Source organism: Lolium perenne, chromosome 4 (assembly GCF_019359855.2).
Source record: "Lolium perenne isolate Kyuss_39 chromosome 4, Kyuss_2.0, whole genome shotgun sequence".
Taxonomy (NCBI): Eukaryota; Viridiplantae; Streptophyta; class Magnoliopsida; order Poales; family Poaceae; genus Lolium; species Lolium perenne.
The window spans coordinates 319758118-319769404 of NC_067247.2; the positions used below are offsets into that span (position 1 = coordinate 319758118).

The following is an 11287-nucleotide window of genomic DNA, read 5'->3' on the forward strand; positions in this document are numbered from 1 at the left end:
ATTTAACTTGAATTTGAGAAGCCTTGATATCTTGGTGCATATTTTCTGAAATGTTTAAGACTTACATCTTGAAATTTATTTCAAGAGTAGGTGTAGTGTGTTTCATGCATGTAGAACATTTTTGTGCTAGCTTGCCTCAGTTTATCCAGTGCTAATTAAAGGCATAATCAATTATTTGCATATCATAGCCATCAATGGGAATAGAAAAAATAGGAGAGAAAATAAGCGTGCTTATTTGATTGATTATTTAATTTAAATTTATAAAGCCATGCTATCTCAGTGCAAATTTTATGTCGTCTTTAAGACTACATCAAGAATTTATTTCAAGAGTGGATATAGCGTCTTACCTAATACCTTCGATACAGAATACCGAATGTAGTATAGTTACTTTTTCCCTATAAAATCTAGGTTTATATCGATCGCTGGGAAATAACTGTTACTGTGATTTATTCAAGTAAGACCTTATTAACTTGTGCAATCTTCGTCTCATCGGATCTTCGAGTTTACTTGGAGTTTGTGAATCAACGAATGGAGATAGGTCGGAGCTAAGATTTTACTTGCAACTATGCATAAATGAAATGGGATAAAAGATAATAATAAACATAATTGTGCATACTCAATTTAGATTAGATTTTGTGGGCTATGCGTCCTTATGTACTACAGACTCCAATTGCGCTGGTTATCTACAAGACTATTGTCAAACCAAATCACTCCATCACGATGGTTATGAAGGATTATTAAGTGCTGAGAATAGACCAAATCATTATCAATGATATCACCGTTATTCCCTAATGAGTCTCAAGCTACCACCGTACTCCCCTACTGTCACTGGGTTTTACAAGAAGGAGAAGATTACTACTAATCTCACCTCATTATCTTTATATAATATTGGGATCTTGGATACTTGAAAAGTCCTAGATTGAGGTACATAGGAGATAGAGATACAATCATACAAATCCTTAAATGAAAATTAAGCACATGATGTTGTGTGGCTAGGCCTCAACCCTCAACCGGTAAGAACTACTCACACATGATAAGATCAACAATCATAAACATTATAAATAAATTATTATGATAAATATATAATAGTCTTACAATGACATAGGTATGCCTAAGAGGCATGTCACATATACACCCCTGGTCCACGATTGGGGTAGAAGACCCATGGACTCGAAGATTTGGAGACCCAGAAGGTTGAAGATGTTCGGATTAGGAAAGTAGAGTTATTATATGAAACTTGTATCAATATAAGCAAAGGCCCAGTGCGGCCCGATAATCTGAACGTGTACAACACGGAAGAGCCTCGGCTTCACCTCCTATATAAGGACGAATCCAAGGTCAAAATAAGGATCAGATCATTGCAAACTCTAGCCACCATATTTTGTTGAGTTGGACGCCTTTGTTCGTCTGACAACCTTCGAGTTTTATTTGCCATCTACTTTCAACGAAATCCTAAGTCTACAATCTGTAGACATTGACGAGTCGATACCTCGTCATACAATGCCATCAATTATGATTAGATCAGGAGTACAACTAGAATCTATGGCTAAGGATAGGGGGAGGATGGAAATAATGCTGAAGATGGCGATGGAGCAACGGTTTCCCTATCCTCAGATGTGATTTGGTGAAATGGATCTCAGGGCAGCTTATTCCTTTTACTTCTGTTACGATCTCTTTTTGATTCTTCTATGTTTTGAGGTGGCTGTGATGCCCATTATATATAGGTTCCTTCACAAAAATTTCCCCCTTGAAAAGGGGAAGGCGGTGGCACAAGGTAAGAGCGCATTGTACTGGCGGTCTGTGGCCGGTACCAGTGCTTGCCAAACTCTGTGATGCTTCTCTTCGTGGCCTCTTTGACTTCGGAAAATAGTCAACTTGCACATCTTAATTAATTGCCCTTGATTTGGTCCAGAAAATGTCCATATCTACACATAGAGGAATAAAAGAAAAGATTTGCACATCTTTGTAATAATTAATGATTAATGGTAAGTTGAGAGAGATATTTCATCAAGTACTTGACTAATAACAGATTTCAACATGAATAAAGATGATTTTTTTACAACCATTAATACGGTGCCAGAAAGACTTGATCCAGCACCCTCCACCTTATGCAAATAGCAATGCTCCAGGCAGAAGAGTAGTGCGCTAAAGTGCTCCTTTGATTGCATATACTATAGTAGACAAGCTATGTGAAAAAGTTGGAAATTTTTGGCCACAAAACGTGTGGTTACACACATGTGAGCTTGGGCCCGAAATCTTATATGCCGCTCATTGCGACGCCGGATAGTCCCCATGCATCTCAGAGTTATTCTTCGTTCCCACCTCTTTAAACCTCGTATTTTTCTGCTTCTGGTTTTTTCTCTTGTTTTCCCAGTTTATGGTTTTTCCTCTTGTTTCTTGCTCTGTTTTTTTTGTTCGTTTTTTTCCTTTTTCTTTTTATTTTAATAATTTACGAGCATTCTAAATTCTTGTAACCGGTTTTTTTTTAATTCAGGAATAATTTTTAAATGCACAAACATTTTAAAATTTGCGAACATCTTTTCAAGTTCATGATTTTTTTAATACACGATTTTTTTTTCAAATTCATGAACAATTTTTAATTCGCAAATATTTTTCAATTTCATGAATTTTTTAAAATTAGCGAATTTATGAAGTCGTGAACATTTTTAAAAACTGGAACATTTTATTGATTTCATGAATTTTTTTATCCGTAAACATTTTTTCAAATTCATGAAATATTATTTTGAAATCAGCAAACATCTAAAGGCGTGATAAATTTTTAATTTGGAATGATTTTGAATTTTCATGAACATTTTTCGAATCAGTAAACTTATATATTCATGAATGTTTTTTTTCAAAGTCTTGAACATTTTGAAATCACAATAATTTTTTAATTATTAATATATTTTCAATTTTCTTAACATAATTTAATTTAAGGATTTTTAAAAATCGGTGTACATTTATGAAAGGAAATAAATAAAATAGTTTGAAGAAAAACGGACATGGGCTTATCAGCAAAATTCGTTTTTCAGAAAAATAAATGCCTAAGCGTTCCAGGTGATTGGGCCGGCCCGTCGGGAGTTGGCTTCACCGGCGCCGCAAAAGGCCTTGCCCGAATGTTTTCCGGCTATTGTGCCGACGATAAATGGAAGAAAACCCAAAAATCTTCTTTCCGTAAACCTGTCCTTTCCCCTCCGCTGTTTCCTGGTGTCTGGGTGTTCAACAATGGCCGCCTCTTCGGCTCTCAGAGTAAGCAAAGCGCGCACCGCCGCCGCCGCCCCTCCCCCTATTCCTCCCTAACCTGGCTTCCTTGGTTTTGGTTAACGATGCAGCTGATCCTCGGCTCCTCGTCGGCTTCGCGTCGTCTGATTCTTTCCGAGATGGGATACCAGTTCACACTACTTGTAGGTGATTTCCCCCCTCGTTTTCTGAAGTAGGTTCACTCCAGATGTTTTCTTGTGATTTACCTCTTCTATTTTCTTGTTTTCCCTCTGTTGGGATTTAGAGCGCGGACATTGACGAGAAGGAGATCAGAATGGAGAAGCCAGAGGAACTGGTGGTCGCCTTGGCTCACGCGAAAGTAATTTCCCCTTTTCGCTCACCCAAGATCCTTGTTCTGCTATCTCTGTAAATTTGTTCTAGTTTTTTTGTTTTGTTTTGGAAAGACAAGTTCTAAAGACAGGGAATACCTAATTTCTCGGGTGAAGTTTGCTTCGGAGCTGTGGTTTTTAGGTTTTTCATTAACTAGTTATGGTGATCAAACGAATTTATATCAGGTCTTTAGATGTGTTACTAATTTATATATTTCTTTTAACAAAAAAAAACAATATGAAATGGTTTAATTGTGCCAGTTGAAGTTCTTGTTATGCTTCGGTTATTTAGTGTTCACTCGATGCTACATCAATGCTGTAGGCAGATGCAATATTGGAGAAGATGGCAAAGAATGGGATGATGCAAGAGATTGCTGACTCTCAAGAGACTACCTTGCTGATCACTGCTGATCAAGTATGTAGTTTAATTCCCCTTTCACTAGCTCTTTTAATTGCAGTTTTTGTCATAATTGTGATGCTACATGCTAGTTTCATGTGGATATAGAAGAAATTAGCAGTCACTTTACACTGAATTTCTTGAATCTGGAGGGAGTAATGCTGGAAACAGTCATCATTACCTGAGTGTGCTTACATGATTATGTTACCACTCTACTTCAAGATTTAGTGCCTTACCAGTTTTTTTTCTGGTGTTTCTGCATATATGGTCCAGTCTATGTTGTAGTAGACATTTTCCTGACCATTGTTTGGTTTAGGAGTTAGGCACATATGGTGCTAGAAGGCCAATAGCACCAATCATCCAATATGAATATTCAGAGAATGCTCAGATAATAATCCATGTCAAGAGGCATAAATTGGTGTTTGCATATACTTTCCCATATATAATCCAGATATTATGCAGACAAGAGTAGCAGTTAGGCCGAAAGAGTCTGCATAATATTTGGATCCAAGCAAAGAGGCATAAAAGTGGTATTTTCCTGGACCGTATTGATATGTCACTTGGTCATTTTCATCCATGGTTTAATTATGTTTTGGTTTCTGGGTATGATATTTTTGAGGGAAATTGGATATGAAATTTAGATAATTATAAACAGAGATGGCATGTTTGGTTTTTCTTGCTCATTATTAGTTGCTTTTGTTAAAATGGAGAGAGAAACTAGTGTTTCTTGGCATGTTATAACATCAGTGATTAAAATCGATATAGCTGAATAGTTATGTTCTCAGAAAATAGAGGAATATCGGTACCCTTTTGCCCGTACCATGTGTATGCATACATGTTAGTCTTATTTACCTAACCCCCTCCCCACACCACCACTGCACCTTGTCTTAATTTTTTTTTTCATTATGGAGGTTGTGGTCCATGATGGAGTTATCCGTGAAAAACCAACCACTCCAGAAGAGGCACGTAAATTCATCCAAGGTTTGTCTTTTCAACTTTTCGTCTTTGAGCTCAAATTACTTAGATGTTTTGTTAGACTTGTCCGTTTAACCACATACCGCTTACAGGATACTCCCAAAGCCATGCTGCAACAATTGGATCTGTGCTTGTTACAGATGTGAAGAATGGTAGTAGAAGGGGAGGATGGGATAAATCTGAAGTAATAGCCAGATTCCTCTGATGTTTTCTTATCCAAATATTATTCGTCTGATGTTTCATTCCTGAATGAGTACCAAAGTTTTTCTTTGACACAAGTATCAGTTTTCATTTAAATTGTCATCTTTTCCTGAAGGAGCAACCTAACCCATGAATTCTGGATTTTAATTCAGATTAGCTTTTCAGTAACATGATTTGGTGTAATGCTAGCTTCCTTTTAAAATCTGCTCCAACTTTCAGTCCCCATAAGTTGATAAAATAAAAGTGACCTAACATGAGCTGATGAGCGCAACCTGTCTCAGGTCAATTGATGGGCCAATTCATTTTTAATGTTCAGATGCTCTTGTGCTCTTTCAGAAAGTTGAGATCCATCTTGAAGTTTTGAGACCAATTTGATATTTACCATTTAGATTCATTGTATCATGGTTTAGTTCAGAAGTTGTATATTAACTTTTTAGATCCCCATTAGAAATTAGGTGCACGCTCTGATAACTCTTTGGGCGCTTAAAGGAAGTATAAGGTGCCATTGATATCAAATCAATCCTAATGAATATGCAGAATCCAGTTATGATCCCATGTTCCCATCATCTTGAGTTCTGCGTCGCAGAGTTTTTGGCCTCACACTTTCCACTATAATTTTCCCTGAGCAGGTTTATTTCCACAAGATACCTGACGAAGTTATTGATAGCCTGGTAAGTCAGAAAAAACACACCCACCAGTTTAATTTTGGCATGTTATGTAGTGCCCCTTCCCGGTTTCTCAAGAAACGAAGTGTACGTTTTGGAATGTGTGTGCACTACTTCCATGATCTGATTCCTCATTGAAGCTTTTCACTTTTGTATGTTTCAGATTGAGGAGGGGAATGTCTTTTACGTAGCTGGTGGCCTCCTAGTGGAGCATCCACTCACTTCACCTCTCGTGGAATCCATTGTGAGTTGCATCCTTACATGTTCTGGTTCTAGGTTGGACTATGTATTTCTATGTCTGTGAAACTGCATCTCAATATGGCAACCTTGTGCAGGTCGGTACAATGGATAGTGTAATGGGGCTTCCTAAAGCGCTCACAGAGAAGCTCATCAAGGATTCCCTTCAGGAGTCCTAGCTGCAAATATCCGGACTAAGCTGGCTGGTTACGCAGAAATCTCATGTTGGAAAATCTCCATTATTGGCTTCTCGCGATGAACATATTAAGCACCCATCTTGTCTGGCAAATGAGGCGAAAAAGCTGACTACCGTCATCAGCTTTGTCATACCAACTTTGATAAACTGAACCATTGTAGCGATCGAAATCTTCTTGGTAGTTAAGTTTGTTGGGTAGTAATAACATCCCTTTTGGAGCCTTCTCCTGTAACCGACTCGTTAAGGTATGATGGACCAAGTGATATCACATTTTTCAGAAGAACATAGTGCATGGTTATCTTAAAACGTGTGTGTTGCTTTATTTGCCCCTTTTCTCTCTGAGAGCTGCTATACAGTGATGAACTATCGCGGATTGCTCATCTTATGTTGTAGTTTTACTCATGTCATTTTTAGTCATTGTCCTATGGAAGCCAATAGGGCAGTTCATGTTTTCGCTAGTAGAGCAGGTGGGTTTCAGTTCATTGTGTGGCAGGAGGACCCGTCCAGATTTTGTTTTCCTGTAATCATGGACAATGTGACCCTAGTTTTGTCCAAAGTCAGTATTTGTAAAGTACTCCCTCCTATCGTAGCCACGCTTTTTTTTTCCGAGCGGTTTTTGATGCACAACTTTAACCAGTAATAAATATGTACAAAATTATGTGCTTTTGGGATGTATAAATGGTATTGTTGCATTTGTCGTACAAATCTATTTCAGTTCATATACATTTATACAAATTCTATGGACATACTATAAGCAAATCATAGTCAAAGTTATAGGTTGTCCACCAACAGAATTTAAGGGATCTTTATAATAAATTATTAACATCTACAACCTCAAACAAACATTATCATCGACCCATAATAAATTATACTGTTATATTAATATTTGATTTGATGTCATAGATGTTGATATAGATAAATTTGGTCAATTTTTCCGAATTTTGACTTTGACAAAAACTAATACTCCGGACGTAACATTCAGGGAATTTTTTAGTTATTAAATCGTCGTGATGTCTTTGGTAAGAAAAAAAGATGGACCGAAGAGTTAATCAGAGGACCTCTCAATCTTCCAATGTCTTTCCTGTCAGTCCTCCAATGTTGACATTTCCCTTCCTCTCCCTTGTTTCCTCCGTCTCGGTGAGTTCAAGAATGGCCGTCTCTTCGCCTCAGGGTACGCACCCCCGACCTCACCGCCGCCTGTTGGGTCAATCTCATTCCCTAACCAGGCTTGTATGTTTACCTTGGTTTTATTGAATGATGCAGCTGATCCTCGGCTCCGCGTCGGCGTCGCGCCGTCAGATTCTTTCCGAGATGGGCTACCGCCTACCAGTTCACAGTGCTTGTACGTGATTCCCCCCTTTTTTCTGCGAAAGGTTTACTCTATCTTTTTTCTTGCGATTTATCTCTTTTGTTTTCTTGTTTCCCCTCGGTTGGGATTTAGAGCGCGGACATTGACGAGGAGATCAGAATAGAGAAGCCAGAGGAACTGGTGGTCGCCTTGGCTCACGAGAAAGTAAATTCCTTTTTTCCTCTTACTCAAGAACTAGGTCCTGTTATCTTTGTAAAGTTGTTATAATTTTTTTGGTTGGGGAAAGACAGAAAAGTTCTTAAGAACGAATGCATAATTTAGGTAAGAGTGAAGTTTGCTTCGCAGCAGGGTTTTTAATTAACTATTTATGGTGATAAAACGAATTTGTAGCAGGTTGTCACTTGGAAAGGTTTGTCCTTCTTTTATCAAGAACAAGGGTGGTTAGCATGTGTTACTACCTGTTTAAAGGGATTTGTGTTATTTTTTGGCACCTCATTTATATATCTTCTTTTAACGAAGAAAAACAAGAAATGGTCAAATTGTGCCAGTTGAAGTTCTGGTTATGCTTCGGTTAGTAGTGTTCACAATGCTATATCCATGCTGTAGGCAGATGCAATATTGACGAAGATGGTGAAAAATGGGATGATGCAAGATATTGTTGAATCTCAAGAGACTACCTTGTTGATCACTGCTGACAAAGTATGTAGCTGAAATTCCTTTTCACAAGCCCTTTCAAAAGCACTCTTTAGTCACAACTGTGATGTTAGTTTCATGTGGATATAGCAGAATGGTAGTCACTTTTACAATAAATTTCTAGAATCTGCAGGGAGTGAACCTGGAAAGAGCCATTATTGCCTGATTGTACTTACATGCCTATGCTACCACTGCATTTCAAGATTTAGTGCTACTGCCACGTCAGTTTTTGCTCTGGTGTTTCTTTTCCTTTTTGAAAAGGAGTTTAAGTGTTTAGCCCCCGGCCTGTACACCGATTGATGCACACAATCATTCTTCTGGTGTTTCAAGATATATGGTCCAGTTGCTCTTGATATTGTGTTGTTGGCGTTGCGGTGGCACAACTCTCCTGGAGGGTTGGCATGTTCATCTTCGTTGGAGCGTCCCATGCCTGCTCCTCCCATAGCAGTTCTGGCGTCTTCTATTAGGCTTTCTGAGTTCGGCCCTTTGTTCTCGGGTCTTTAGTGGGTTTGGCCATGCGTTGGGGTTGTATGGTTTTTGCCCGGTTTTCCGCTAATTATCTCGGCATTTTCTTCTAATTAATGGATAAGGCAAAACTTTTCCCTTCGTTTTTAAAAAAGATATATGCCCAGAGACTTTAGTGATCCCCATTTGGTTTAGGAGTTGGACACATATGGTGCTAGAAGGACAATATCACCAATAATCCAACATGTCTGCTATATTTTGGCATTGGATATTAAATGTTCTGGGAGTGATCAGATAATAATCCATGCCAAGAGGCACAAAATTTGGCGTTTGCATATATTTCCCACAGATAATCCAGATATTACACAGACAAGAATAGCAGTTAGGTTCATATGTGATTTCATTATGTTCGGGTCTTTGGTTATGGAATTTAGATAATTATAATCCAGGACACATCTAGGTCTTTTGTTTAGTATCCAATTTTTTTCTTGCTAATGACTAATTACTTTGGTTAAAATTGGAGAGACAAACTAGTTTTTGTAGACACGTTATGGCATCCGTGATTAAAATGGTAGCATTCATAGTTGAATATTAATTTATTTTCTCAAAACAGTGGAATATATATACCCTTTGTGTTGCATGCCGCTGCACCTACCGTGTGTATGCATACATGTCAGTGCTTATTTACCCCCTTCCGCCTTGTTTTAATTTTTTTTGATGTAGGTTGTGATCCATGATGGAGTTATTCGCAAAAAACCTACCACTCCAGAAGGGGCACGTAAATTCATCCAAGGTTTGTCTTCAAGTATTCGTGTGTGAGCTCAAATTACTTAGATGGCATGTTATACTTGTCCGCTTAACCATGTACTGCTTACAGGTTACTCCCAAAGCCATGCTTCAACAATTGGATCTGTTGTTGTTACAAATGTGAAAAGTTGTGTTAGAATGGAAGGATGGGATAAATCTGAAGTAATAGCCAGATTCCCCTGATGTTTTCTTTTTCAAATGTTATTCCTCTGATGTTTCATGCATGAATGAGTACCTAACCCATGAATTCTGGATTTTTAATTCACATCAGTTTTTCAGTAACATGATTTGGTGTAATTCTAGCTTACTGTTAAAATATGGTCCCGCTTTCAGTCCCCTTAAATTGATGAAATGACAGTGACGGAGTGACCTAACATGCAGTGCTAACATGACCAGCTGACCACAACCTGTATGAGGATAGCTTTAAACTTTCAAAAATTGATGGGCCAATTCTCCTAATGATCAGGTGCTCTTGTGCTCTTCTATAAAGTTGAAATCCATCTTGAAGCTTCGAGACTAATTTGACATTTAGCATTTAGATTTACTGTATCATGGCTGAGCACAGAAGTAGTATATTACCTTTGTAGATTCCAATCAGAAATTAGGTGCTTTCTCAGATAACCCTGTTTACCACTGGCACACAACAGCTAATGGATCCTAATGAATATGCAGAATCCAGTTATAAATATAATCCCATGTTCTCATCATCTTGAGTCCTCACACTTTCCACTATAATTGTTCCTGAGCAGGTTTACTTCCACAAGATACCCGATGAAGTAATTGATAGCCTGGTAAGTCAACAAAACACACCCACCAGTTCAAATTTGGCATGTTGTGCAGTGCTCCTTCCCGGTTTCTCAAGAAACGAAGTGTACGTTATGGAACATGCTGCACTCTTCCAATCATCTGATTTCTCAATGAAACTTTGCACTCGTGTATGTCTCAGATTGAAGAGGGCAGTGTCTTCTACGTAGCTGGTGGCCTTCTAGTGGAGCATCCGCTGACTTCGCCCCTCGTGGAATCCATTGTGAGTCGCATCCTTTACATGATCTGGCTCTAGGTTGGACCATATATTTCTATGTCTGCGAAAGTTGTCAACTGCATCTCAACATTGCAACCTGTGTAGGTCGGTACAATGGATAGTGTAATGGGGCTTCCTAAAGAACTCACGGAGAAGCTCATCAAGGCTTCACTTCAGGAGTCCTAGCTGCAAATTTCCGGACTAAGCTGGATGGTGCCTGGTGACCCGAAAAAAAATCTCATATCAGGACGGAGGGGGTGTAGCTAGCAGCATCTTTGGAGTCTTGTTCTGCTACCAAACTCCCAGTTAGTGCTTGTTCAGTTAATCACCACATCAAGTGGTTTGGAGATTATTGGAGTGTGTTGAGGGAACTTTTGACTTACAAGGAATTTATGGTGTTCACCATTCTGTTCTGTGACCATGGTCTGTCATGCATAATGTGACTCACCATTCTGTTGTTTTGAACTGCCACCCCATCATACTGTTCATATTGAAATTTCTCAATGAACAAATGGTAGCATGATGTTATTCACTTTCCCTACCGCTACTTACAACAGCGCTTACATAGAGAAAGATATCATAAATACTCCCTGGCAGCAAGTACATTATGAAGTGGATCTTTCTTTCTCTCACAACTGACATACTAACTCTGAACTTAAAGCCTAGCTAATAGCCTAACCATGCATTCTGATCTAGGTAATCTAGTCTCTTCACAAAGCATTTTTTTCGTG

General features: G+C 38.5%; 1 protein-coding gene across 2 annotated transcripts; it reads left to right on the forward strand.

Moving 5' to 3' along the window:
• Positions 1–3146: 3146 nt before the first annotated feature.
• On the forward strand, positions 3147–11084 carry LOC127296309 (uncharacterized). Of its 2 annotated transcripts, none has more exons than XM_051326349.2 (9): positions 3147–3249; positions 3333–3404; positions 3506–3580; positions 3913–4005; positions 4899–4968; positions 5055–5146; positions 5793–5834; positions 5992–6072; positions 6164–6659. In XM_051326349.2, the coding sequence occupies exons 1-9, from the start codon at positions 3226–3228 to the stop codon at positions 6242–6244; spliced, it is 630 nt and encodes a 209-aa protein (XP_051182309.1). In that variant the 5' UTR covers positions 3147–3225; the 3' UTR covers positions 6245–6659. The 2 variants fall into 2 exon arrangements, with proteins under 2 accessions (XP_051182309.1, XP_071675435.1); XM_071819334.1 differs by lacking the exons at positions 3147–3249; positions 3333–3404; positions 3506–3580; ... (3 more) ...; positions 5793–5834; positions 5992–6072 and adding exons at positions 7525–7603; positions 7703–7774; positions 8177–8269; ... (3 more) ...; positions 10482–10562; positions 10662–11084 and having other exon boundaries at positions 6247–7432.
• Positions 11085–11287: the final 203 nt, after the last annotated feature.